This window comes from Bidens hawaiensis, unplaced genomic scaffold (assembly GCF_021521415.1).
Source record: "Bidens hawaiensis isolate Kalapana, Puna unplaced genomic scaffold, B.hawaiensis_p1.1 tig00012137_1, whole genome shotgun sequence".
Classification (NCBI taxonomy): Eukaryota; Viridiplantae; Streptophyta; class Magnoliopsida; order Asterales; family Asteraceae; genus Bidens; species Bidens hawaiensis.
This window is the reverse complement of record NW_027491977.1, coordinates 58,768-86,164: the sequence shown is the minus strand read 5'-3', so window position 1 is coordinate 86,164 and position 27,397 is coordinate 58,768. Positions and strand designations below refer to the sequence as shown.

The window sequence follows — 27,397 nt, the reverse complement described above, 5'->3', positions numbered from 1 at the left end:
TGAACATACCCCTTTGGCCGTAGTAGCAAAATTTCGAACGGGCCACGAGAAAGCTGTAGGGACATCAAATTGATCTGATTCTTTCGTAGGGTTATAAAATATTCGATGGAGGTCTCCAGGACCGAAAATATGGTCGGATAGGTGAATAGCCCCATACACAGTTTTTTCGGGCTGACGGTGAACATACCCCTTTGGTCGTAGTAGCAAAATTTCGAACGGGCCACGGGAAAGCTCTAGGGACATCAAGTTGATCCGATTCTTTCGCAGGGTTATAAAATATTCGATGGAGGTCTCCAGGACCGAAAATATGGTCGGATAGGTGAATAGCCCCATACACAGTTTTTTCGGGTTGACGGTGAACATACCCCTTTGGTCGTAGTAGCAAAATTTCAAACGGGCCACGGGAAAGCTCTAGGGACATCAAGTTGATCCGATTCTTTCGTAGGGTTATAAAATATTCGATGGAGGTCTCCAGGACCGAAAATATGGTCGGTTAGGTGAATAGCCCCATACACAGTTTTTTCGGGCTGACGGTGAACACCCTTTGGTCGTAGTAGCAAAATTTCGAACGGGCCAAGGGAAAGCTCTAGGGACATCAAATTGATCCGATTCTTTCGTATGGTCATAAAATATTCGATGGAGTACGACATTCATTTGTTCGTTGGAAAAGTGTTGCTTCTGCTTTCACTGAACGGGGCTCTCAACGACTTATGGGCCTTTGTTTTCACTAGACGGGGATATTATGGTCTCGTGGGATGATTAAGGGGTTGAGTTCCCCGTTCAAGTCTTCATTTACTCGCCGTTGTCATCATTTGTTTGTTGTGACATTCATTTGTTCGTTGGAAAAGTGTCGTTTCTGCTTTCGCTGAAAGGGGCTCACAACGACTTTTGGGCATTTGTTTTCACTAAACGGGGATATTATGGTCTCGTGGGATGATTAAAGGGTTGAGTTCTTCATTCGAGTCTTCATTTACTCGTTGTGGTCATCATTTGTTCGTTAGAGCATTAATTTGTTCATTGGAAAAGAACCATGATTATGGTTGGATGGAGGCATTTATATTTTTTTTTAAAATTGTTAATTATAAGAATTATGTTATCTTCTTATTTATATTGTAACAAAATGGTCAATGTTCTAGTGATATTTAAGTTTTTGATAGAGTTTTGTTTTATCAAATTGTGAGGGATCAAATCCCATGTGTTACAAAAGATAAAAATAAAAATAAGTCGTTAACAGAAAAAAAAAACACAAAAAAAAAAAACAAATGTCCTTTGATCTAGCAATACCAATATTTTGGGTATGATTTATTTACAAATTAGAAGCGCGTAAGTCTCTTGATTATAGAAAATGTGTGATTTCAAAGCGGAGTTAGAAAATGGAACTTATAATTTATAATTACTAAAGGAAATAATTGCAAATTGCAACTTTATTCAAGATTTCAAGCTATTACCTAAAAAGATTTGAATAGTCTCTTAAGACTAAGACTATTGGAATATGAAAACATAAAGTGAAATAGAATAAACTATTTGATTGAGTCCAAAGTGGAAGGTTTATTTATTTGCACATAATCACATTTGATCTTTTGGTCCAAAGATAAGAGAGATATTTTCTAAGCGTCGCCACTACATCATTTTATTTCTAATAGCTTAATTTAATATCAACTTGTTAAATTATTCCTAATCCAACTTGTTTTAGTTAAACCTATTTTATTTCAACTTGCCATATCCCTCTCATCTTTAGTAGTTTTAATGTACACTTGCAGTTTTAATAGAATTTTAAAATTATGTCTGCATAATACAATATAGTAACTACATAGACAAACGTACTTAAAAAACGCGTTTTATTTTCGTTAAAGATCACGTGTTTCAGCCATCAAAACATCTTACAACTACATAAAAAATAAAATTCTTTCATTCTTAGACAACTTAAAAGCTTTTGCCTTTAGATTAAGAATGACATCTGTAACAACTAATGATACGCTTCTATCATAATTTGATGGTATTTTAAGAGAAAATGATAAATCTTTGATGCATGGGACGTCTTAAAAGGTGTTTTATCTGTAAATCTCAAAAAACAATTAGTTAATTTTATCTAAAAAAGAAAGCAAATCATACATCAATTACGTTTTTGAATGATGTCACGCCCCTCTTGAAATGCCAAGTTGTAACTAAATAAAAAAGACTATTTGATATTATATAAGCCTAAGTCCTAACACATGTGACATGATGATCATAATATCGAAGTCTTGATCCATGAAACAACTATTATAAAAAGAAAACTTGAAAAGGTACAAATTTTAATTATACACATTATTGGCACCCCTTTGGAATTATACTATACTACTCATAAGAGATTTCAAAGCTTATTATTATTTTCTCTTTCAACTTGATGTGTTTCTTTCAAGCATTACAAGTGATCACCTTTTACTTCAAGTTGCAAAATACGACATATTTTCATTTCTTTATTTTTTAAAAATGGTTACACTTTATAGCTAGCTAGCCACTTGATGATGTTGACACATGAAAGGACAATAGCTAAATTCCATATTGGAACTACTTAGAAACAACTACAACTGTCATCGAACGAAATCTTGTATCGATCATCCATGTCTCCCCGTCCTCCTGTTCTTATTCTTGTTTCTCTCCTCGTATCTTCTGCCAGCCTTAAAAAATACACAAAACGAACGATACATACGTTAATTATGTTAATATAACAGTAATAACTAATAAGATGTTCTAATGGTACTAAACTACTAATCCTTACCCCTAGTGAAAATCCTTGAAAGCTTTCATTCGACATAGATGAAGAACCTCGTTTGCTAGACGAGGAGCTTGAGCTTGAGCTTTCACCAAAGCTAGAAGAACTTGGGTGGTTTTCAGGCTCTTCAAACAGTTCCTCGAAAAGGTCCTTTAGTTCTTCAAAACTCTCTCCGTTTCCCTGCATAACCATGACCGTATTTTTAACATTGTTATATCAAAATTTCCAAATCTAGACTCGTTAACTTGTTGAAAACAAGAAAGGTGACGCAATACCAAACACACACCGCACCAAACAAAACAACCATCATTGGACGAAACCAAGTTGATGCCGGTCGGGCCAAAAAGGGTCTACTAGAAGAAAAAGGACCAAGTTGTATAGATTCTCATGAACCAATTGGACCACTTGAGTGGATAAAGTTGTCATATTCACATCAAGAGATACAGGGCCTACATTGATTCGGTTTCTAAAAAGCAATATATGTGCTAATGCTAGTGTTCCCCATATGTGTGACGTACTTAAAGTAGAAACATAAGTCCTGCCAAAATAACCTCTAATTTTACAGCTTTTCAATTCAAACTCGAATCCATCTACATGCCTGAGAGAATTCGGAGCTTACGTTGGGTTTGTTTTGATTCATCAACACCGCCATTTCGCTCATAAAGTCAGCCATCCCCTGCTTTCAGTATATCATCAATCAGCCAACAATTTACATAAATTATAATAACAAACAAAAGATATTCATATGCTATATTAGACCTAGATTAAGATAATGTTATATTTTTGAAAAGTTCAAAAGTGAGTTATAATTATGGGCCAAATGAATATTTAATTTCATGAGATCCAATATCCCATGTTCAACAAGCTCCAATTCCTAGAAAAAGATAAAAGAAAACTTACATCGTCGTCGTCATCGCTGTCATAAGCTCCTACATCATACATGAATCTTTTATTTACATCGGAAAGTACTAGGAACACGCAAAACAGACGAGGCTTGTCAGCAACCAAACCAATTTCAGGAAGAATTGAACTAATAAGATGAGAGCTTTCTTACCAGAATACGCTTCTTGAATGTCCTGAAACTTCTTTTTAGCCTCTTCCACGTATCTAGAGTCCGGACAACGGTCAGGATGCCATTTCTACCGCCACATAAAAAGAAACAAAAAAAGGCAAGATTATATATTTTTAACATGGTTGCACAGGTCACTAGGTGCTGCCAGGTCTGTCGACTCGGCCTAGTCGTGGATTACTCGGCCGCCTAGACCGATATATACAACACTCTTTACAAGTGCAAGATGATTATATATTAAATTGAATTCTTACCAGTGCAAGCTTCTTGTAAGCAGTCTTGAGCTCAGCTTCAGTGCATTCCTTGTTCAATCCCAAAACTTGATAAAAATTACAACGATTGCCATTGCGGCCCATAGTTACAGATTAGTAAGTGCTTGAAAGAAAGAAAATGATTAGACAGATGTTATAATCAGTAAGTGCTTGAAAGAACTTGGTATGCTTGTGAAGGATGAGAATCCATGTTACATGCAGGTGCTGCTCTGCAAGAACCCTCAGGAAGCTATAATTATATGATCAGTTGCAAGCCAGTTGCAGAAGCCTTTTCTGATATTTTTATTCTATTTAATTTGATTGGGTATGCATACTAGGATTAGTAGGAAGACATATGTGATGGACAGTTGGTGTTGAGAGTGTAGTAGGGCCCACAAGGTTGAGAGATCTAAATCCAGATTTGTGTTACTATTAAGCCTTAATATCCAATTATCCATCAAAGCATATAAAGATTATTAGTAGTATGTAACATCTATCAGTCACAACATGTTACAGCTGGAACCTTCAACCCTTTCTTCTTAAATATACTTTTTAATTTATGAAAATATCTACCCTCCCATCAATTAAATTTTTATATTTTATTAAAAACCATCAAGAACCAAACTCCTTTTAATTGACCAAATGTTCAGAAATGAATAACAAAAGTTATATTATATTGTTGTAAGAATAATTTGTTTCTAGTAAGGTTAAAATTCAAATACATGTAACAACAATTTGATACAAACCAGGTATGGAAACAAAATTCATATTACCACATCAATCTCTAGCATTAGGAAATATTCAAGTAAAGTATTGATCATTTATATAGCAGGCTCACAAAATTAGGCAGTCGTACTTTGCTAACAATCGTTACTCATAAGATCCTCATCAAATCACGAACAAAAATTCAAAAGGTAGCAGGCATCTCTTGTTGCTAAAAAGTTTCTATGTTTCATATACCATTATTATTAAACTAAAGCAGAAGAACATAAACATGTTTTAGCTACAATTACAAGGGAGTCCAAGCAGCTTATTGAGTTCTCAAAGCTTTGATCCAATCTATCTCCAACCGAAAATCACCTGGGCCAGTTTGAGCACCCGGGACCCCACCTTCAGCATTGACAGAGAGTGACATGCCAACAACTCGAGATGGATTCATTTCTATATCTGCTTCGATTACATTTCCTCTCCATGTTGGAAGATAATGTGCCAAAGGAATCTGCAATTGTCAAAACTTAAATCACACAAATATTAAAGGCCAAATAACACAAAAAGTATACATCTTTTTTTTATAATTCTAGCAATCAACTTTAAACTACGAGCAAAATAGAAAAGCTTCTACAAAACTTTACCCAATCTCATTTTTTAACTAATTTTACATTAAATTGATTATATGGCACAGGCTCACATCTAAATGCTACATAGTACATATGCAAACAAATGCTTATGAGAAAAATATATTAAAATATTACTATGCTTACAATTAAAAAAAATGAATTTTTCTCTTATTTTTAACAAATAAACAAGTCAGAAATTTTTGAAAATGAGCAAATAGTTGATGTGCTACTTGTTGAAGTTGCTAAAATAGATGATATAGTATTATAGTGTAAGTTGATTTCTGATTTTGGTGTAATATAAAGCCGGTTACTAAAATCAGAAAAGTGTAACATATGTGTTAAATTCATGTGTTGCCCAAAATTAAAGTTATTTGAATACACACACATGGCGGGCATTAAAATTATATGTGCCCTGCTTGCGGTGCGCGCATATAATGTATATATGTGTGAACCCTCGGGTGGGCAAAAATAAAATTGCACTAATTTTGACGTTATTTTACTAATCTCGTGAAAATAACGTTAAAAGTGATGGAAGGTTAATCAGGCATCATGTGGTGGCGTTGATAGCCGAAAGACAAGGGTACATGCACCAATCAGCCAGCGTCCCGATGATTGAGTGCTATGTGCATTATGTCCAAGGCTTGATGCAAAACTACTATAGAGCCGGGGGTCTCACCGGAAGCAGCCTCTCTATCCCCATGGGGTAGAGGTAAGGCTGTCTACATCTTACCCTCCTCAGACCCTACCATAGCTTTGCTATTGGTGGGATATACTGAGTAAGATGATGATGATGATGACACATGGCGGGCATTCATTTCACTATTTCAGAGTCAATACTATGTTTAGAATCGCATAAGCACATGTACATAATGCTTCAATAAAAGAGTAAAATTGAATAAAGAAAATATAACTTATTTCTATCTCCCCGCTCTCTTCAGTATATGCATCTAGACAAAACTCTATCAATACCATATTTTTAAAAAAATCTCAAAACATATTAATATCCACATGCACTCTAGTCAATTTATTTAACAAATAGTACAAGGGCTAAAGTGATTCTCGAGGTTCTCAATATATAATTGGTTCTGATTTCTGAAAAACACTTTGTACTGTAATGAACCACATTTTCTGCGACAACAAATTTAGACAACTCGATGCTATCATGAATAGCTCAAATAGTGACATTTGTGTAATTAAATACAAAAAAGAGGTTGAATAAACAAAAAGATAAAGGTATTATAAGGATTTATCCAAACCCCTTCCTTAACCTCCCTTGTAATCTCTCACTATATATGTATACACAGAGATAGATAAAATCATACAAAACCAATTTTATGTAAAGAAGTGTGTGAACCACTAAACACTTGTAAATTTTGATTTAATTGTGATATGTAAGGTGGTTAAGTAACTGCATAATCGCTCCGGCTCCACCTTTGCTCTCCCGCTAAATCTGATATGCAGACATAGGCGGTTCTCATGGTTCTCTACTTAAAATTGGCTCAGTATCGAGTGTGTCTGGTTTAGTATCAAGTCCCTACATGTGTGTGTGTGTGTGTGTCTACTTGTGGTTTATCACTCACCACCAAAATGTTTAATAATATTTCAGAAATTTGATCCTGAGAAAACCAGAGTACTTTCTTATATATTTTTTTCTTATTTAAGACAGTAAAGGACTTAAATTACTTACTTTTGCAACAACCCAGTTGTCTTTAGGCACAGCAACAAATGCCTGCCATGAGTTATCTTCCATTTGTCCAGGCGAATTTACCCAATTCTCTGTATAAATCTGCATTAAAAATTAAAGCTTTAGTATCTAATAAAAAATGTAAACCAAAATCAAAAGAATGCCATAACATAAAAAGACAGAGTGATAAGAGAACTTACAGTTGATATGTAACTTCTCCCATCTCCTTTAATTTTGAGCGCTATAGTATCATAAGGATCTAAATCGATGAAGCCATCAAACTGCATATGATAAAAGGGAACCAGCAACATGTTGTTAGAAAGCTTAATGCCACACAGCGTATGATTAAATGAAGATTAGCAGCGGCACAAAGTATTGATGAAAATGGATAAAGCCATTATACACACCCTTTTAGACCTCATTCCACAGAAGCCACTCCTGCTAATATTCCATTTTGTACCCTCCGTAACATCCAAAGACAGATTTCCCGAGAAAACTCCTACAATATCTTAAAGAATCAAGAGTCTAAAAGCACCCAAAATATGGAGGAGTCTGCTGGACATATAACCAACCAGTGCCACTTTGTTCCTTTCCTGCATCGGTGATCTCTAACGCTGCTGATGATAAACCTGTATGGTTGCACTAACATATCAATTATTTATAAATTATAACAAACAACATTTATCTTTTAAAAAAAAGCATTACAAGAGAAGCACATAATAATTTGAATTGTGATCTTTCTGTGTAAGGGCTTAAAATTCGAAAATCAACCTCCAAAGCAATAAAAAATCCCTTTTAACAGAATAGCAATATAAATTAAGACGCGCCATTTAGCTAAAACGACTATGATACATGGATATAAAGCAGAGCAGAGCAGTGTAGTAGGTACCTCCATATTGAGAATCAGAATACAAATGCCACTTGTTAAGCTCTTGTTTGGAATTAAAGTTGTATATAAATCTTTCGCTAGGAGGAATCAAGTCATCAATGTTCCAAGTGAGAGCTACATACATATACATACAAAATGAGAGATGAAATAATAATAATAATAATAACAAGGTGGTTAAAATTGGAGGTATGAAATGAATAGAGCAAGTGAATTGGAGATGTACCTCTTTTGGTGGCGGTTAAAGAAGCTTGCCATATAGCTCGAATTTTGGACATATTTTTTGTTCTTCTTCAATTAAAAATCAAAATCAAAAGCCCTAGCTAGCTAGCTAGCAAGTGAGTGAATGTGAAACTAATTAATTAAATTAACCTAAATAGAGGGATGCGACGACTGTATGTGTGTGGAAATATAAATATAGTATCACAATTGAACATAACGAACCCTAATTATTAAAATTAAAATTAAAATGAATGGCAAGTATCTCATCGTATCTTACTTACTTAGAGAATAATGTTCCACGAAGAAGAAGAAGAAGAAGAAGTTGCCGTGAGATGCAGAAACAAAGAAGCGATGAGTTTGTGCGTTCAACAAAATGGTGTATGTTTTAGACCATCTACACTATTTTTCTTTTAAGGCCTAGTTTAGCCGTTTGTTTGTGAATTACTTTAACTTGGAATTGAAATGAGTCCACCTTATTCCAGCCTGCCTCAAATAAAGCTCGTTTAGGTTCATCAAGCATTGTGTATCGGGCTTTGGCTTATTTAAGGTATTTCACAAGCTCGAGCCGAGTACCAGGCTTGAAAAACCAACGAGCCAAACTCAAGCACTAGAAAAAGGGCTCGAATCAAGCCGAACTCGAGCTCTCATAAGTCAAAACAAGTCGGGCTCAAGCCTAGTTGAGCTGGGTCTCAGCTCGTTTACACCCTTGTCACGTCATTATATTTATCTCGTCGACATGTGGTTTTCACTAACTTATTTCCTTAAATACGTGTGATGATTTAATCAAAACATATAATATAAATAATTTAAAGAAAAAAAGACAGTGATGCCCAATTAACATATTTGTTCCTAACGGTCCGCGGCTAACAGAATCCTGACGGTCCGCGGTAAATGTGTGTTTTCCGGGAAAAAACGTTTTTCCGGCGACCTGAAACTAACGACGTTAGAATTCTGTTAGTCACGGACCGTTAGAAACAAATACGTTAAAAGTTGGGACCGTCAGCTGCCAATTCGTTAGTTGGGACCGGCAGTGACCAAAAGACGATAGTTGGGACCAATAAAAACCAATTTTCCTATACAAAGAGACCGTAGAAGAACACACAAAAACCTCCACCAAACAAAATTCATAGAAAAAATTACTAGATTGATAAAAATACTATTTGCCATCAATCCAAGTAAGGTAGCTTTCATGGGTTCCACTACATTATAATTCATCATTTGAGTTGAAGAGGAAGCTTGTTGATGATGTTCCTGCAAAGCAATACATATATAGTAAATAAACAAACTAGTCAAGTTGAGGTCATAACCTTTATCACAGTGGTTAAATTTGCTATCACCATTAAGCACATTATGACATTAAGCAAAATATAGTCAACAAAAATATGAATAATTAAAAAACAAACAACTAATGGTATCTTAGTTATGAAAAAAAAAGACATAATGAAAAGTTTTAAGTAGCTAGTAAATATGAAAAAGGAATACTAACATGTTTGTCATAGTTTGTGAAAACGTTGATTACTGTATGAGTTAGCAATGTATCACATGATGTTCTTATATATAGTACTTGAAAATATTAGATAAAGAATGTTTTAAACTTTGAATACTAATCCCATATGATTAGTGATTATTTTAAAAAGAAGTTGCAATATTTAATTAAATTGATATATCTCTATCTCTATAATTATTTAAAACAATTAAAAAATCATGATTGTAGTTTTCAAAATAATGAAAGAATTCAGATTTACAGGAAACAATCATGGTAAATGAGCTGACCAAATTAAATAAAAAAAACCGCTATTATAGCTTGATCATATTAGACCCTTGATTTCTTCCTTAAAATAATCTACCTAACATAATTTATTGATTTATATTTAGGAAAAACTGAAAAATCAAATCACTCACATTTATATTAGTTAAACGTGTTAAATAATGAATATCTATAATTTGATACATATCCCTTGTGATTAGATAATTTCATTTGGAAAGTTGTTGAAATATTAAACACATAGTTTTCACACTTATATATGTATTAATAAGGAAAAAATATAATTTAATACTTGATATTAAGGTTTGAAACTAATAATTATTTGTATGATTAGAGTACAAAATTGTAGGTTTCCAAAGTTTCAGCTAAAACTAATAATGGGTTTAATATTTACCTAAAATTCTCTTAATTTTAAAAATATTAAATAAAGTGATTTTAATGAAAATGTTAAAACTTTGCACATTATGACATTAAGCAAAATATAGTCTAACAAAAATATGAATAATTAAAAAACAAACAACTAATGGTATCTTAGTTATGAAAAAAAAAGACATAATGAAAAGTGTTAAGTAGCTAGCAAATCATGATTGTAATTTTCCATATAAACAAAGAATTCGAATTTTTAGGATGCATAGTAAATGAGTTGACCAGATCCAAAATAATGTTTGTTGAAATTATGTTTTTGAAAAAAAACTAAAAAAATAAGAATAGCTAAGGTAGTGACAAGTGACACAAGTAAGTAGTCTTTTGTTATAATGGTAGATATGATAAGATTGTCGTGACATTGTGTACATTGTATTTAGTATCACATGTTTCATATATGAAATCATGCATGGTCCCGGCCTAAAAGATTTGATTATAAGTTTTTTTTCTATGTATTCTTCATTACTGTGTACTGCATTAATTCCTAATCATGTCTATGTTATGGGGACTCTACTAGTCCTTCATCATGAAGCTTGCGATGTCACACCATCCGTAGTGACGTAGTCAGATTATAACTTCCCTGTATATCTTAAGAGAACATATACGTCATTACTATCTAGGAGGCGTATGAATCTTATCCTACAATGGATGAATTGTGTGTTTTTATGTGCCCTTATTCCCCTACTACAAGAATACATATGTCAGTACTATTTGCAGCCCAATATGAATTAGTATTCATCTACTCAGTATAGAATTCTTAATCTTTGTCATGCTTAGACTCATTTGTTAGTTTTGGTTCAATCAGTTGTACTGTCATTACAACCGGTAAAACTAATAGCTACAATGGGGTTTTGAGGAAAATCGGGACCATATAAAAACTTGCCCAAGATGATCAATACTACTAATTATTAAATACTAGAGTTCAAAATCTTTTAAGCTTAACAGATAAATGGAGTGGTAACACACTTATGAAACACAATATGTCATTACATAATTGAAAGATCATCCTCAATAGACAGACAATAGTCAAAGCATATAAGCTTTACATAAAAGGGGATATGCTACTTGACAATGTAAAGCCTTATTTACAAACAAACACACAATAAACTATTTAATTAATTAAAAAAAACACCATTCATCATCACAGGAAGATCATCAAAGCTCCAAAGATCCATCACATTACCACCATCCTGATTCAGATCTCCATTCAGGAAAGCATCCATAGAAGCAACATCCCAGTTACCTTCAACATACGGCATCTCAAAGAACATATCGTCGTTACAATCCGACACCAAATTCACCGACTCTAGTTTCGGCTTTTTGGCAGTAGCAGCAGCATCTTCCATAAAAGCGGAAGAAATCTCAGGAGATTTTACACAGTTTTCGACCCATGGGAAATCGAAAGAGTTGCTACTTTGATCAGAGGTGAAACTAAAGAGACCGCTTTTTGGTGTTGCAGGATTAACATGTGGTTTCTCTTCCATATTAGAAGTTAGTTTGTGGTGTTTAGGCTTATTAGCGGGTGTATCGGGAAAGTTGACCTTAGCCTTGGGACCACGGATCCTTCTGGCTTCAGCGTCATAAGCCCTCGCAGCTTCTTCTGCGGTATTAAAGGTCCCGAGCCAAACACGGACACCTTTACTCGGATCGCGTATCTCAGCAGCCCATTTGCCCCATGGACGTTGACGGATCCCTCGGTATTGGTTCTTCCTTTTCTTGGAGCCAGAATGATCATGATCATCATCAGATTTCATAGATTTGGAACCTAAATATTATTAATCCATAGATGTAATCAATCAATTTAAACAACTTAATTAAAGATCTGAAATATGAATATATTTTTTAAACGGCTGCTATTTAAAAAAAGCCAAATATATATTATTACAATTAACATATAGGAATTCATAACTAGAACAGACTAGTTTCTATAGATGACGTCATTAATCTAAAAGAATTTAAAAATATGAATCCATAGATATAAATAATCAATTTAAACAACTTAAAGATCTGTCAATTTATTAATTTTCACAACCACTTAGTTTTGCTATTCAAGAAAACTAGCGAATTAATGCAACTTCAAATTTCATTATTTAAATATATATTATACAAATACGCAATTGATAACAAGAACAGACTAGATTCGATAGATGACGTCATGAATTAATCAAATATGATAAGCCAGATCTAGAAGCTTCAAGTTCATGATGACTTGTAATATAATTATAACAAATTAATTCTTGAAATTATTATAAATGAAAAAAAGTGAATTACCTGCAGATGAGTTATTGTTGGCTGAGAAAACAAAAGGCATAGGCTTATTGTTATCCTGAATCCGGTCTTTGAATCCCTGGAAGTCAGCTTCGAAGTCATCTGATGATGGTGGGGGTGGCTTTGAGAAGTAGTAGTTGTTTGATAAATCGGTATCCCGGAGAAGATCTGCGGCGGTTAAACGGCGAGAACGATTAGCCGTGGGGGCGGCTATGATATTAGAGAGGATGGCACCTCCACACATATTTGCAGGTGATATGAATAATAATAATAATAATAATTTCAAGTTGGTGATCGGAGCAAAACAAATAATTGTTGCTACAAGAAGAGATGAGTTTTTTATATACTTCACCAAGTTGGCAGGAACAATGGCTTTAAACACCTTTTTACCCTTTGTGCTACACACAAAATTTGCAAAAGATTAGGTATATAATATTTTAACATCACTTTAATAATGATAACTTGTTAAACGTATCTACAGTAATCTTTAGAAAATAAATAAGATATTTTGATAAACTAAATTACTTAAGAAAATATTAATTACCTTTGTCTATTGATATTTTATATTTATAGCTACATCTTGTAATTTATTTAAATTTTCCACCATTACTTCAACTAATTGTTAACATTCTGATAAAAGTTTTAACTTTCAACTTGCTAAACCCTTAATTATTTACTATGCCAAGATATTTAACTTTGTAAAATATGAAGTTTTGTGTATTTAAGAAAAAACAAGAAGAAGAAGAAGAACATTCGATCCATTAAAAAGAAGTCATATATTATTGTAAAAGTTCATTTTCCAACATATAGCCATCAAAAAAGATCTTTCATATCTATACGACTTACTTTTGAAACCCAAAAGTAAAAGAAAGGTATTAGTATTTAATTTATATACGTAACTTATATAACTTTCAATGACAACCATCAAATTTAGAATTCTGATTTGTCTCATTTAATTAACGTTTTTTTATTGTGTAAAATGGTCTAAACCGATGCTTAAGCTTAAGTTAATAAACTTATAAATTGTTAAAATAAATTTGTTATATGTTTGAATTTAAATATGCTAATGTAAAATAAACTAGCTTTAGAATTCGTGTGATACACGGGAAGCTCAAAATAATAAATACAATTAAAGTATAGAAATTACATGATTAACTTAAAAAAACTATATTTTATCAAATTAAATAGTTTATTATAATAGATGGATTGTTTCACATAACGGTTAAAACAAAAGGTATACTGAGTTAACCTGTCATTTGACCGGTGCTTAAGGATACGTTACGGTGAAAAATATGGTGCTGAGTCAGACATATTCCTAACTCACCTACTAATTGAGAGAAAGACAGTGGCGGAGCCACATTCATGACACCGGGTTCAGTCGAACCCGGTCCATTTTCTGTTTTATATATAACTTATAGGTACGATTTAACGAGCGAACTCATTCTTTTTGGACGAACGAACCCGGTGTCACGAAATCTTTGGAAACGTTTCACCTTTCGCCGGTGAAAAAACAAAAACTTGAATTTTAGAGAGAGAGACAACGATGCCTTTTTCTTAAGCTTTGAGTACATGCCATTTAATTTTAGGGCATCCATGGAGGAGAAGTCTTGTCAATTTATTTGCGTTAACAAAATATAAGTCCAGACAAATATTGTTTAAATTATAATAATACACGTAGCACCATATTTTGTTTAATGGTAGTCATCATTGATCTATATTTACTTTTATTATTTTTAACGGCTATATTATTATTAAAAAAACTCTAATGCCTAGCAAGAAGTTTGAAACAGAGGAACGTACAACACCAAACTTCAATTTTTTTTTAAATGTACAATTACACAAACTCGACCAATCGAATTCCTCTCGTCGCCCCCTATTTTTATCCATACGAATATACTCCTTAAAATTTGATTTCCTCCATCATCTTTTTAAAATAAATATTTGAACTACTCGTATGTGTATCAGTTATATGAACAATGTTTGCAGTTTGTATATTGAAAATAAGTTTTCTGATAGTCGTGGTCGAAGATTTTATGATTTGTTTTCAGTACATGAAAACGCGTATTGAACAATTAAAATTTGTAAACATTTTTATTTAATTTGACTTTGTATTTTATTTTAATGTTTATAATGTACTTTGGTTATGGTTGTGATATTACATTTTATTTATTGGGCCGAATGACGGACCCGGCCCATCCGGGCCCGAAAACTTTGATGACGGAAACAAATCGATCACCAAAAACTTCTGAACCCATAAAAAAAATTTCCTAGCTCCGTCACTGGAGAAAGACATCGTCAAAGTTTATATTTTTATGCCACTTGCATCATAGTTGCATGTATATATTATTTTATGAAACCGTAAGTGCCATCCACACTCCCAAGTCCCAAGCAATATATGATGTTAGATTAAGGTTGTTGACAATAAGTATGATTAATATATATTGCAGGTATTAATCTAAACAGAAGTGTATAATCCAAACTTGAAGGTTTGGCTTTGTGACGTTTTTGAATTTTTTCTTAAAAAAAGAAAAAAATCCAACGAGAGACGAAACATATTCTATGAATGTGTCACGTGGTTTTCTTATGCAAAATAAAACTAGATAACAAAACTGAAGAGGTAGGTCCCAGCAGAGCCCAGTTGGACCCGCAAGACTCACCTTGAAGAGGGACGTCTGCGCAGAAACCAACTGGATCCGCAGGACCAACCATGCTCAGAGACGTGACGTCCTTACGCGCAGTACGCAAGCTGTTCCCGCAGGAAATGCCTCCCAATGGTGAAGGACTCTGCCTGTTCCCGCAGCTGCGGATACAAGCCATCAGGGAAGGCCACCCGCGCAGCAAGGCTACACGCACAAGGCACTTAGCTCTCAATCACTCGGTGTCACCTGAAGGAATGAGCAAAGCCGGGAACAATCCCGCACAAAGGCGGGAGGGGGAATACTCCCGCCCAACTAAGCCAGTCCGTACGATACGGGAAGATCTTCTGTACTGTACCTGACGAGGTATGGGCAAAAGATCTGACTAAAGATACGACAGCTTATTGACAACAGTATGGCGAGCAGCATGCTCCTGTACTGTATGTCACTATTAGCCGCTGCCTACTCACCAACTCCTGTCATACCACGTGCATAGCCGGCAGTTGGTGGAAAAGGAATAGTACACAGCAGGCCTGGTCATTATCAGCCGCTGCCTACCCACCAACTACCAGCAGGGCACGTGCGTAGGCCACTGTTGGTGGAACAGGAATACTATTGCAGCCGGCCACACCTCCTTGGAAACCTACCTTCGGCTATAAATACCCCAAATGGTATGATCATCTCATCTTATCATATCTTATCACATTATCATCATATTATACCTGATATCTGCTCTAGCAATCTCTTAATATACATTTATATTTAAAGAGCAATCTAGTCTGATTCTCACGCCGGAGGGTGGTCACAAGGAGGAACCCCCCCATTCTCAGTGACAAGCTCACGGTGTCTGTTTTGCAGGTTATCAGAAGAACCATCTTTACCGGGTCTAACCCCTCGTGGGAAACATCTATCTAACCCCCAGGTTACCCGTAATCTGCCCGGGGTCCGGTTAGTGTTTCTTCATTGGCGCCATCCGTGCATAAAGCTAGAACTTCATTTCTTTTCAGTTTTTTCAAACTTCTGGAAAGATGGTTAAAGAAATTCCGGTAACCACAACCCCAGCTACTGGGGGGAATACCGGCTACACAGTCTTTACAAACACTACCCCGGTTACCCAAGCCGGGGCAAGTGAAGTAAATTTTACGAACACTACCCCAGTTAACCAAGCTGGGGCAAGTGCAGTAAATAATCGCTCACTGGGATTCACCGATAACCAGTTAGAGAAACGAACAAGACTCCCCCACCAAACACTCGACGAAGTTAAGGCATGGGCGGAGGCACGTCAGAGGGAATTCCAAGCTGAGTTGGACGAACGCTTGCGTTCCGTCCAACAGGCTGACGAATTCGAAGAATACTTGGACGATGACTCGGAGGAATCCGACTCCGACGCGAACCCTCGCCATAGGGCAAAAGGGAAGCGTAAGGAAACGGACTCCCAACCGAGAAGGCGTTTTGGAGAAGCCTTCAATCCAAAAAACACAGGTGGAAGTCCACGTGACTTCTCCAAAACATTCAGACCAACTGTTGCAAATGCGGAAACGTCCAAATTTGCAAGGGACATTGCGGAAGCAATTGCCCCAAAAAGTGCCAAACAAATGTCCAACATAGGCACATATGATGGTATATCTGATCCGGATGATCATTTGAACAGATTCATAGCGGGGGCAACCGTCAGCAATTGGACGGAACCTACGTGGTGTTACATGTTCCAAATGACGCTTGTTGGGCCAGCTAGAGCGTGGTTCGATCGTCTACCGGTCAACCACATCTACGACTGGGCAGACTTCCAACAGAAGTTTAGCCAACACTTCAGCCAACAACGAAAGTATACCGAGGAGCAATGGACAATCCTCAAATGCGTTCGAGAGGAAGATGAATCTTTGCCAGACTTCATCACTCGCTTCAACTCAAAGAAGCTAAGTCTGGGTAACATTAGCGAAGATCTTGTTCGCGCTGCTTTTATTCAGGGCGCGAACGACCCAGAGCTCATCCGCACCTTAACGGGTAAAGATGGCATGCCATCCACATGGGATGCCATCATGACAGCAGCAAAACGCTTTGCGGAAACAGAGAAGCAACTGGGTAGAGATCTCCCACAGAGCACAAACCTCTACACCCAGAAAACAAGAGAAGACAACGTCCTTACCGCCCGATTAAACAAAAAGCGGAAGCTAGGCATTTGGCAGTCAAGGGTAAACTTTGACACCTCATACGGCTTGCAACATCGGTTAGGCGGAAGAGATAACGTACAGTCAAACCAGAACTCCAGATGGACGCCGCTCACCAAAAGCGTCACCGAGATATTCGCCACTGAGGAGCTCCCATGGCCAAAGGCTCCAATAATCCGACATCGTCACAATGCTGATCGGAGCAAATACTGTGACTTTCACAGGACAAAAGGCCACAACACTGAAGAATGCATAGACGTAAAAGACATGGTCGAAGCATTTGTCAGAGATGGGACGCTCGCGCACCTCGTGGCGCAATGAACGCTGAGCAGGCTGATGCGTGTAGAACCCCAGCTGGGGAACACGAATAAAATTACATCTTCAATGTGGAGACTACATGCTGCGTAAAGAACGAGATCCCGAACCAGATGCATATCGGCTCGATGGCACTCCCATCCCAACAACATGGAAGGGAGCTCAATTACACAGTTTGCATGTAGATCAATTCCAAATTTGTAAAGGCCCAGAGCCACTTCTAATGGAAATGATTCTCCTTACAACATCGACGCTGATGATTTTACATTTATACTTTAACTATCAACACTGATGCCGGTTTTCACCGCATACATAAGTGTGAAAGTCGTTGCATGGGGAAGGCGGCAAAACCCGCATAAACCCAAAAAACGGCAAACCTTCACGCAGGTCAGTTGAAGGGGAAAAGTTCAGTCATCCTACTAAATGAAAGTGCCGGTCTATCCGCATGAATCATGATAGAGGAAACTGAACACTAACCTATTAACAACCACGCGTCGAACGGTTAATTTATTCAACACGGATATGCCGGTTTTCACCTCATAATTACGTGGAATGTCGTTGCGTGGGGAAGGCGGCAAAACCCGCATAAACCCAAAAAACGGCAAACCTTCACGCAGGTCAGTTGAAGGGGAAAAGTTCAGTCATCCCAATAAATGAAAGTGCCGGTCTATCCGCATGAATCATAGAGGAAACTGAACACTAACCTATTAACAACCGCGCGTCGAACGGTTAATTTATTCAACACTAATATGCCGGTTTTCACCGCATAATTACGTGGAAAGTCATTGCGAGGGGAAGGCGGCAAAACCCGCATAAACCCAAAAAACGGCAAACCTTCACGCAGGCCAGTTGAAGGGGAAAAGTTCAGTCATCCCACTAAATGAAAGTGCCGGTCTATCCGCATGAATCATGAGAGGGAACTGAACACTAACCTATTGACAACCGCGCGTCGAACAGTTCAAAACAGAGAATTTCTAACAAAAGGATGAGGAAAACCTACACGCAGGTCAGATGTAGGTAAAGTTTAGCCATCCTACTAAGTGCAAGTGACGGTCCTACCCGCACAATCACGAAAGAGGAAGCAAAACTTCAACCTATTATCTACCACGTTCAAAGGTTAACTTATTCTAAACACTTGGAAAATTGCTAATTTAAACTAAAGTATGCAAGTCATATAACGTTTACAAAGCAATGAATCCAATGAAAGTAGCGGTCTTACCCGCAAAAAGATTTATATTTCACAATGATTCATTACAAGAATGGCCGGGTAACTACCCGCCTACAAGAAAATAAATCTATACAAGCTAAATCTATCATAGCAGTGGGAAGGGATCTTCAGGATCAGGCTTCAGGGCCACTTCCACTTGGACCCGCACCATCAGTAGAACGTGGCGGTTCAAGGAAAGCTTTAAGGATAGCTAGCCCATCATCAGCAGCAGCAACTTGGTTCACCTTCTCCACCACCGGATGCGGGAAGGCGGCATACTCATTCACTGCTTGGTCGTAAACAGCTTCAGTATCAACATTATACAAAGGGAAGTTGGAAGGCGGGATGCCTTTCTCAACGAACCCTAGACCAAGCAGGAAGCCGGCCTTTTCCCCATCCTCATGAGAAGCGTTGAGGGCTGCGCTCATAGCATCATCATAAGACGTCTCTGAGAAGACCCGATGCACAACCTACAAGAAGATATACAAGTATCAGAACCTTTTCTATTTACAAAGAAAAGCGTAAAAACATGAAAAGCATACCTGAGACAACGCTTCTCGAAGAAGCCATTCCTTGGCAACCAGAGCTTCTTGGAGGGCAGCTTGAGCTTCGTTACGGGCGCGTTCGGCTTCACTCTTGTTGAGGTTGGCAAGCAACACTTCTTTAGCCGCAGCCTCTTCGACGCCCTTTAGCTTCCGCTCAGTATGGTCAAGCACCCCCCTCTGGTCCAAGATCTCTTGGAGCTTTTTGGCGTCTTCCATCGCCAAGGCATAATGAGCCTGCTGGAGAGCCTCTAATTTGGCTTTAAGCTCTTCATTCTCCACGCGTAGAGGCTCAGCAACAGCTTCAGCCTTGGTGGCCCTCTCGGTTGCGTTCCTTGCAGTTTCCTTAGCCAGCCGAAGCTGTTCATTAACAGCTTGGGTAGCCTTGGAACGGGCCTCGAGCCGGGCCTGAACTTCAACCTCGAGGGCCTTGAAGGCCTTCTCCTTTTCCGCAGCAGCTGCGGTAAGCCTTTGGTTCTCCTCCCGGACAGCCCGCGCCTGAGCCACTTCTTTAATGCGAGCTGCTTTTAACTTGTCGTTTTCACGACAAAGCAGCTCGACGCGCGGCTGCATCTGGGCCAGGAGAACCCGAAGCTCATTGGTTAGCCTACCCTCCTGGTAGCTAGCCATGGCTTCCCCCAACGCACCACTGGGAGCAGCGTGACGAGCCCACTCCACGCACTCCACCGGGGTGCGAAGGGTTGTTCCTCGGCGAATGTTCCATCGTGGAACATACACTTCATTGGAATCCGACACTGCAAAAAACATAAAGCAGTTAGGAAAAGATGATAAAAAAAATATATAAAATGGGCCAAAAGAACCCTACGCACCTGTAAGGTCAATAACAGGCCGATAGCCGCCAAACCCATCACCTGAACCCAAGGGAAATCCATCCAAGAGGTCAGGCAGATGGGAAGGAGGCAGAGGTTGGCGATAAGCCCCATGCATACCTGAAGGTTCGGCCGTCGTTGCCGATGACGGAGGCATGGTAACAGCCGCCGCGGTCGCCGCCGCGGAATCCGCAGCAAAAGTAACCGCCGGCTCGGTGAAAGATGCGGTAAATATAGCACTCACAGCCGGCGGTGACGTCATCACAGCTGGAACAGTCGGCTCAAAGGAGTGAGCAACTGAACCAGCGGAAGCAGGTGCAGGCGCCTGGGTCGTCGCCTCAGGTAGGCTGACCAAGCCTACCGTCATGGGCGGAGGGATACTCTGCGCTCCACCCTGGAATGCGTCAACATCCACGCCTGCACAAAGAAAAGCATTAATGATGTTAAGCTATGAAGTTAAAGATAAAGGAAGTTTGTACTTACGAGTTTTCTTGAGCCTAAATGTACGGACAGGCGGGGATGAACCCGATGGAGCCGGCCTCTTCACGCCGCTCACCATTGTCATCCTGGGCTCTCCGGTGACAGTTGTCACAGCCTCCGGAATGGTGGTCTTATCACCACCGGGATTCCCCGCCACCTCTTCGCTCTCGGTCTCCGAGTCAGACCGAGGCACCGGATCGGCAGTGGAGGCCACCTTCTCCTTCCCCTTCCCGCCGGCAGCCTTCTTCTTCCGCACCAACGGAGGACCATCTGCGGATTCCTCATCAGAACATACGATTAGAGGAATTCCAGCAGAGGTTTCAACATTGAGGGGTCGAGGGTCGAATAGCGCCTTACCTGGCCGCCTGGCGCTAAGGATCTCGTGGCCTAGCGGGTAGACCTCCACGAACCGATCCGCCGTTTGTTCTAGGATGGGCAACTCGTTCTCGTCTAGAGCGCGAGTACCCATCCGAGCGGGACCGTCAGCCTCCCGCGGGTACATGAGTGACTGCAAGTCGTTCCCCTCTGAAATAAACAGGAAAGAAGTTAGAAGAAATTCTAAATTAACAAAAGGAAACAGAGCATACCGTAAGGAACAGAGTTCGAACCGTATTCAAGGACGATTGGGATCTTTTGCGCATCCGCATCCTTCCACACCCGGCTCATCCCCAACATCACCATCCCGGACTCCGCAAACCGGTAAACCGGAGATTGGACTCGGGATATCTTCGAAAACCATTCCGCCTCCTGGTAGTTGGAGGCGTGAAGGCTGGGAAGTGCTTGCCCATTCTTGAATTTCATGGCAAGGGGGATGGCGCGAGCGGAGATGTAGAAGAACTCCCGCTTCCACGAGCGAAGACTGCGCTCGGTTGCGCAAATCTTCAAACCCTTAATCCGGGTTATCAGGGTATACCACCCCTGGATGCACCTCCAAGTGTAGAAGGTCATCAGGCGGTCGACATAGGGCTCAATGCCCAGAATCTGGCACACCCACTCGAAGTGGCGAACCTTGGCAATCGCCATCGGATGCACCTCGGTCAGGTGCACACCGTGCCTCTCAAGGACACGGTAAACAAACTTTGTCAATGGGAACCTAAGATTCTCATAAACAAAGAATGCAGCATATACCCCGATCTTGCCTCTGGGGGCATCGTACACCGTCTAATGGGGTTCAGGAAACTCAGGCTCGAGAGACTCGAGCATGAACTTCCTGACGACGTACTGATACAGATCGACAGGCAGAGCACACTGGCACTCGCCAGCAGTACTCTTGTCATCGGCTGTAGATTCGAGATCACGTGAAGACATCTTGCAGAAAGAAGAAAACGATTTCAAGGGAATGCTCGACTGAAAAGATGAGTATTCGCCGGAAATCGTTTTGAAGATGAAGAGTGAAAGTGTGGATTACAAAGAACCCTCTCCCCCTTTATATACTAATCGCAATTAATGCGATGAATTTAATGCGGAAGAGAGAGAAATCGAAGGTGCAATGAAACTATGACACGTGGCAAAAAGCAAGCTGACAACAGCTGTTGAAAGGACGCGTACCATTAATTTTGCGGCCACGAGGCCCGAAAAATCGCGCCCACGCGCCTGAAAAAGCGTCTGGAATGACCATGTACTGTCACGTCACCATAACTTCCTGCACGTCCTGACAGTCAGAAGAAACCGTCGCACGACGTTTCAGAGGTTTGGACTGTTCTTATCCTTTCACCAACTCTTCGAATCTCAAAAAAATTCAAAAAGATTCAAAAGTAAGCGGGAAAATACCCCTTACCTTGGCAACCAAGTAACCATAAGACGGGTGCGGGTACAGTGTAAAGGCAAAACCCTTCACATACCTAGCACCCGCAGGGAATTGAAGCCAAGAATACCTTGGCAACCAAGTAACCATAAGACGGGTGCGGGTACAGTGTAAAGGCAAAACCCTTCACATACCTAGCACCCGCTGGGAATTGAAGCCAAGAATACCTTGGCAACCAAGTAACCATAAGACGGGTGCGGGTACAGTGTAAAGGCAAAACCCTTCACATACCTAGCACCCGCAGGGAATTGAAGCCAAGAATACCTTGGCAACCAAGTAACCATAAGACGGGTGCGGGTACAGTGTAAAGGCAAAACCCTTCACATACCTAGCACCCGCAGGGAATTGAAGCCAAGAATACCTCGGCAACCAAGTAACTATAAGACGGGTGCGGGTACAGTGTTAAGGCAAAACCCTTCACATACCTAGCACCCGCAGGGAATTGACGCCAGGAATACCTTGGAAGTAAAGTAACCGTAAGACGAGCGCGGGTACAGTGTTAAGGCAAAACCCTTCACATACCTAGCACTCCGCAGGGAATTGAAACCAAGAAGGATCTTCTGAGCAATGCTTGCGGAAACGGAAATAACATCCCCGCATAGCGGGAACGTCGAGAACTACATTGTTTGAAGCTCCAGGATGGAATTGGTGGTTTTAACATAATTGATCACTATGTTCAAAACTACCAAAACCTCATGGAGAATCCACACAAGTGGGACTCAACGCTCCTGACTTGCGAGGAGGTTACAGACCTACCCGCATCATACCCAAAGATCAAGCAGGAAAGTCGGGAATTTCTGCAAGTGACAAGGACTTCCGCGGGAAGAATCCCCATGGAAAACCTTAAAAAAACCCTTTTCAAAACCCTTTGCTTAAGTCCAAAAGTTCACCTCACTTTATTAAACACTCATGAGAAGAACATTGGACTGGGGGGACTTGAAGAGGTAGGTCCCAGCAGAGCCCAGTTGGACCCGCAAGACTCACCTTGAAGAGGGACGTCTGCGCAGAAACCAACTGGATCCGCAGGACCAACCATGCTCAGCGACGTGACGTCCTTACGCGCAGTACGCAAGCTGTTCCCGCAGGAAATGCCTCCCAATGGTGAAGGACTCTGCCTGTTCCCGCAGCTGCGGATACAAGCCATCAGGGAAGGCCACCCGCGCAGCAAGGCTACACGCACAAGGCACTTAGCTCTCAATCACTCGGTGTCACCTGAAGGAATGAGCAAAGCCGGGAACAATCCCGCACAAAGGCGGGAGGGGGAATACTCCCGCCCAACTAAGCCAGTCCGTACGATACGGGAAGATCTTCTGTACTGTACCTGACGAGGTATGGGCAAAAGATCTGACTAAAGATACGACAGCTTATTGACAACAGTATGGCGAGCAGCATGCTCCTGTACTGTATGTCACTATTAGCCGCTGCCTACTCACCAACTCCTGTCATACCACGTGCATAGCCGGCAGTTGGTGGAAAAGGAATAGTACACAGCAGGCCTGGTCATTATCAGCCGCTGCCTACCCACCAACTACCAGCAGGGCACGTGCGTAGGCCACTGTTGGTGGAACAGGAATACTATTGCAGCCGGCCACACCTCCTTGGAAACCTACCTTCGGCTATAAATACCCCAAATGGTATGATCATCTCATCTTATCATATCTTATCACATTATCATCATATTATACCTGATATCTGCTCTAGCAATCTCTTAATATACATTTATATTTAAAGAGCAATCTAGTCTGATTCTCACGCCGGAGGGTGGTCACAAGGAGGAACCCCCCCCCCCCCTTCTCAGTGACAAGCTCACGATGTCTGTTTTGCAGGTTATCAGAAGAACCATCTTTACCGGGTCTAACCCCTCGTGGGAAACATCTATCTGACCCCCCAGGTTACCCGTAATCTGCCCGGGGTCCGGAAACATCTATCAATGATGCGAATTTAACCGGTACTCGTTAAGTTTGTAACGGTAACTATAATAAACTTAAAAAAGTAAACACAAATAATAACATTGACACTTGTATATAACATATTAACAATATTTTGTAGTCGATAGGCGAAACTCACGTGACAGTGTGGTATAACTGCAGGTTGACGTGAATTCGATTTAAAGATTTAAAAGAACCGGTGAAGTTTGATTTAAAGATTTGGTGACCCGATTTTAAAAAAGTTTACATAAGGGACCTAAATAGAACGAATGACGAAAAACAAATACCATTATATGACATTTTTTCTTTAGGTGATGTATAATTTGAAAAATATATAAGTGGATGGATATTAAAAGATAAACAGATGGCATGAAATGAAATTAATAGGAAAGATGATGGCTGGTATGGGCTTTTGATATTATTTGTTTGTTTATGAAAACAATGATAGATATATACATGCATCAGAATTAGCCATCGGCCAATGGAAAACGACAAACGAGGTATAGACAAAGACAAGGTGGGGCCTGCAGTGTACGAGGCACGGTCGTTGTGACTTCCTTGACACGTGAACCTAATGTATGTGTCGGGCCTCTGCTCAAAGCTACGCTTTTCAACACATACAAATACGATGACAAACCAACGTAACAGAAGAAATACCACTTTTTTTGTTTTTGTTTTATGCATTTCATAACGGGGAAATTCTTAAATAGACCTGGTTTAAAAAGAGATTTTATTTTTATTCTCAAAATTTTAGAATTAAAAAAATGACCCCCTTTAATACATATTTGATGATGTGTTATAAAATCTAAAGCATCTTTAATGATGTGTTTGTAAAACACATCGTTAAAGATGCGTTAGACTTCCTAATACATCGTCAAAGATGAGTTAGATATTCAAAGACATGGTCAATGACGTGTTAGTATCTAAAACACATTGTAAAAGACGTGTTAGCCTCTTGTTTATTTTCTTTTTAATATTATATTAATATAACTAATTTTACTTATATTTGTTTTTCTTAATACTTTTAATATATAAAGTTTTATGTTATTTGGAATATACTAATGGGGTATGCTTATTTTTTATACGAACTGACATAAACTTACTTAAACCCGAGTCGTGTCAAATTAACTCGTTATGTATATATACTTTCAGCTTTTATTCTTTTCTATAGATTAACAAGATATAAAATTAATAATGTGTGTGCGCGCGTAAGGTCTATGTTTGTTATATAATGAAGCTAAGTAGATAAGAACAATGGCTCACTATTGTCGTGTGCATATTATTTTGAATGCAACTTGCAACCAATATACAGGAACGAGGAATCCACTTGAGAAGGTGGCAATAAAATAATACTAACATCCCATTCATCTTAATTAATAAATTACTAGCCTTCCAATTGAAAATACTCGAGTAAACATAATGGCATTCTAGATAAATTAAATAAAAAAAATTACATGTTGGCTTTATAATAAATAGTTAATACGACTTAAAATGCAATAATAATATATGTAAATAGGTTAAAGATTCGAGTGTTTAACCAAATTAATCACTCGTTAACGCCAAAGGGCAAGTGATTAAAGTGAGTTGGAGACCCTTCCAAAGCCCAAATACTTCCACCTATCCTGCCCCATTCCCAATTATTGAAAATTAATCGATGTGAATACACGGGCCACATAGATTGTGATTAGGTGAAAGATATTTCAATTTTATCCCTGAAACTTTAGAATTCCAAAAATATACACCTCTAACTCATCTGTGACCATGTGTTAGGAAGCCTAACATGTTAGTAACAAAAAGTCAAAAAAACTACTTGACTTAAAAAAAGCCATTTCATGTTGCTGGTCAAAACAAATTGGGTTGGACCTATAAGGCTATAAACACTATTTTGTCAAATATTCGTCTTTTGAAACTTAAAAATGGTTTGAGTTGAAATATGTTTTCTTTTTTTATTGATCAACACGTTGGCCCTAACCTATAAACATTATTTTGTCTATTATTCGTTTTTATAAGAGAAAACGGGTTTGAGTTGAAAACGTTAACATTACCAAGTTTTTCAATCGGGGTAAAAAGATGTGGACGTCTATCATAGATTGTAAGCTCAAAACTTCTTTGTGCCCATAGCATAGAAATAGCGTTGAAGAATGTTTTTGCATTACTTGTCTATTATTCATTTTTATAAGAGAAAACGGGTGTGAGTTGAAATGGGTCCATTTATGTTACTGGTCAACACAAGTTACTTCATAAACATTTTCCAATAAACATATAGATGTAATACATTTTTTCATATACATTTTATACACAATGCTTAACTTGTATTTATATTATTTGATAATCTCGTGAAACCCATGTAATACACGGGATAATCAAATAATAAAAATACAAATAAATTTAAGCAAACAATATATAATGTATGTGAAAAGACGTATTTCATACAAATAAATTTAAGCAAAAACATGTTATTGCTTTGCTGCCATGAGACCAGTGGTGGGACTTTGAATTGTCTAGTCCACATTTTGCGTTTGCTTTTTTTTTTTTTTTTGTTGTCACTGTTGTAATTTCATAGATTTCTTGATGCTCCAAATGGACCAAATGTGATGAATACCATCAAAGGTACAAGAGCAGCCCAAGAGGTAGAGTCGACCCTTGGCCCACAAACCCAATTGTTATATGCATTCCAAATTCAGTTCTCATTTAGTAATGATCGTTAATTTCTCTATTTATTATAGGTATGAGTGCTTAAGGATTTCTTCGCCAGGCTTTCAAATGTCAGGTTCCACAATTGAAGTTAATAGAAGAAGCATGCACCATCTGGTATTACTTTCATGAT

The 27,397-nt window shown here is 38.7% G+C and overlaps 3 protein-coding genes across 3 annotated transcripts; all 3 read right to left on the bottom strand.

Moving 5' to 3' along the window:
* Nucleotides 1-2,267: 2,267 nt before the first annotated feature.
* Nucleotides 2,268-4,532, bottom strand: LOC143540116 (uncharacterized). Its single transcript, XM_077033260.1, has 6 exons — nucleotides 4,079-4,532; nucleotides 3,810-3,894; nucleotides 3,656-3,723; nucleotides 3,375-3,431; nucleotides 2,762-2,935; nucleotides 2,268-2,660 (listed from the first exon to the last, which is right to left on the bottom strand). The coding sequence occupies exons 1-6, from the start codon at nucleotides 4,178-4,180 to the stop codon at nucleotides 2,598-2,600; spliced, it is 549 nt and encodes a 182-aa protein (XP_076889375.1). The 5' UTR covers nucleotides 4,181-4,532; the 3' UTR covers nucleotides 2,268-2,597.
* A 270-nt stretch (nucleotides 4,533-4,802) lies between these two features.
* On the bottom strand, nucleotides 4,803-8,353 carry LOC143540115 (putative complex I intermediate-associated protein 30). Its single transcript, XM_077033259.1, has 7 exons — nucleotides 8,209-8,353; nucleotides 7,986-8,099; nucleotides 7,669-7,725; nucleotides 7,504-7,595; nucleotides 7,297-7,377; nucleotides 7,100-7,198; nucleotides 4,803-5,294 (listed from the first exon to the last, which is right to left on the bottom strand). The coding sequence occupies exons 1-7, from the start codon at nucleotides 8,258-8,260 to the stop codon at nucleotides 5,106-5,108; spliced, it is 684 nt and encodes a 227-aa protein (XP_076889374.1). The 5' UTR covers nucleotides 8,261-8,353; the 3' UTR covers nucleotides 4,803-5,105.
* Nucleotides 8,354-11,406: 3,053 nt separating this feature from the next.
* On the bottom strand, nucleotides 11,407-12,992 carry LOC143540123 (ethylene-responsive transcription factor RAP2-12-like). The gene is made up of 2 exons (XM_077033266.1): nucleotides 12,664-12,992; nucleotides 11,407-12,157 (listed from the first exon to the last, which is right to left on the bottom strand). Exons 1-2 carry the CDS (start codon nucleotides 12,902-12,904, stop codon nucleotides 11,508-11,510), a joined length of 891 nt encoding a protein of 296 aa, XP_076889381.1. The 5' UTR covers nucleotides 12,905-12,992; the 3' UTR covers nucleotides 11,407-11,507.
* Nucleotides 12,993-27,397: the final 14,405 nt, after the last annotated feature.

Coding starts and splice junctions, on each gene's coding strand:
- LOC143540115 (XM_077033259.1), bottom strand. CDS start 8,260: ATGTCCAAAATTCGAGCTATATGGCAAGCTTCTTTAACCGCCACCAAA. Junction 8,100..8,208: donor TTTAACCGCCACCAAAAGAG/GTACATCTCCAA, acceptor ATATGTATGTAG/CTCTCACTTGGAACATTGAT. Junction 5,295..7,099: donor ACAACTGGGTTGTTGCAAAA/GTAAGTAATTTA, acceptor TGACAATTGCAG/ATTCCTTTGGCACATTATCT.
- LOC143540123 (XM_077033266.1), bottom strand. CDS start 12,904: ATGTGTGGAGGTGCCATCCTCTCTAATATCATAGCCGCCCCCACGGCT. Junction 12,158..12,663: donor CAACAATAACTCATCTGCAG/GTAATTCACTTT, acceptor AATAATATTTAG/GTTCCAAATCTATGAAATCT.
- LOC143540116 (XM_077033260.1), bottom strand. CDS start 4,180: ATGGGCCGCAATGGCAATCGTTGTAATTTTTATCAAGTTTTGGGATTG. Junction 3,724..3,809: donor CATTCAAGAAGCGTATTCTG/GTAAGAAAGCTC, acceptor GCGTGTTCCTAG/TACTTTCCGATGTAAATAAA. Junction 3,432..3,655: donor ACAGCGATGACGACGACGAT/GTAAGTTTTCTT, acceptor TACTGAAAGCAG/GGGATGGCTGACTTTATGAG.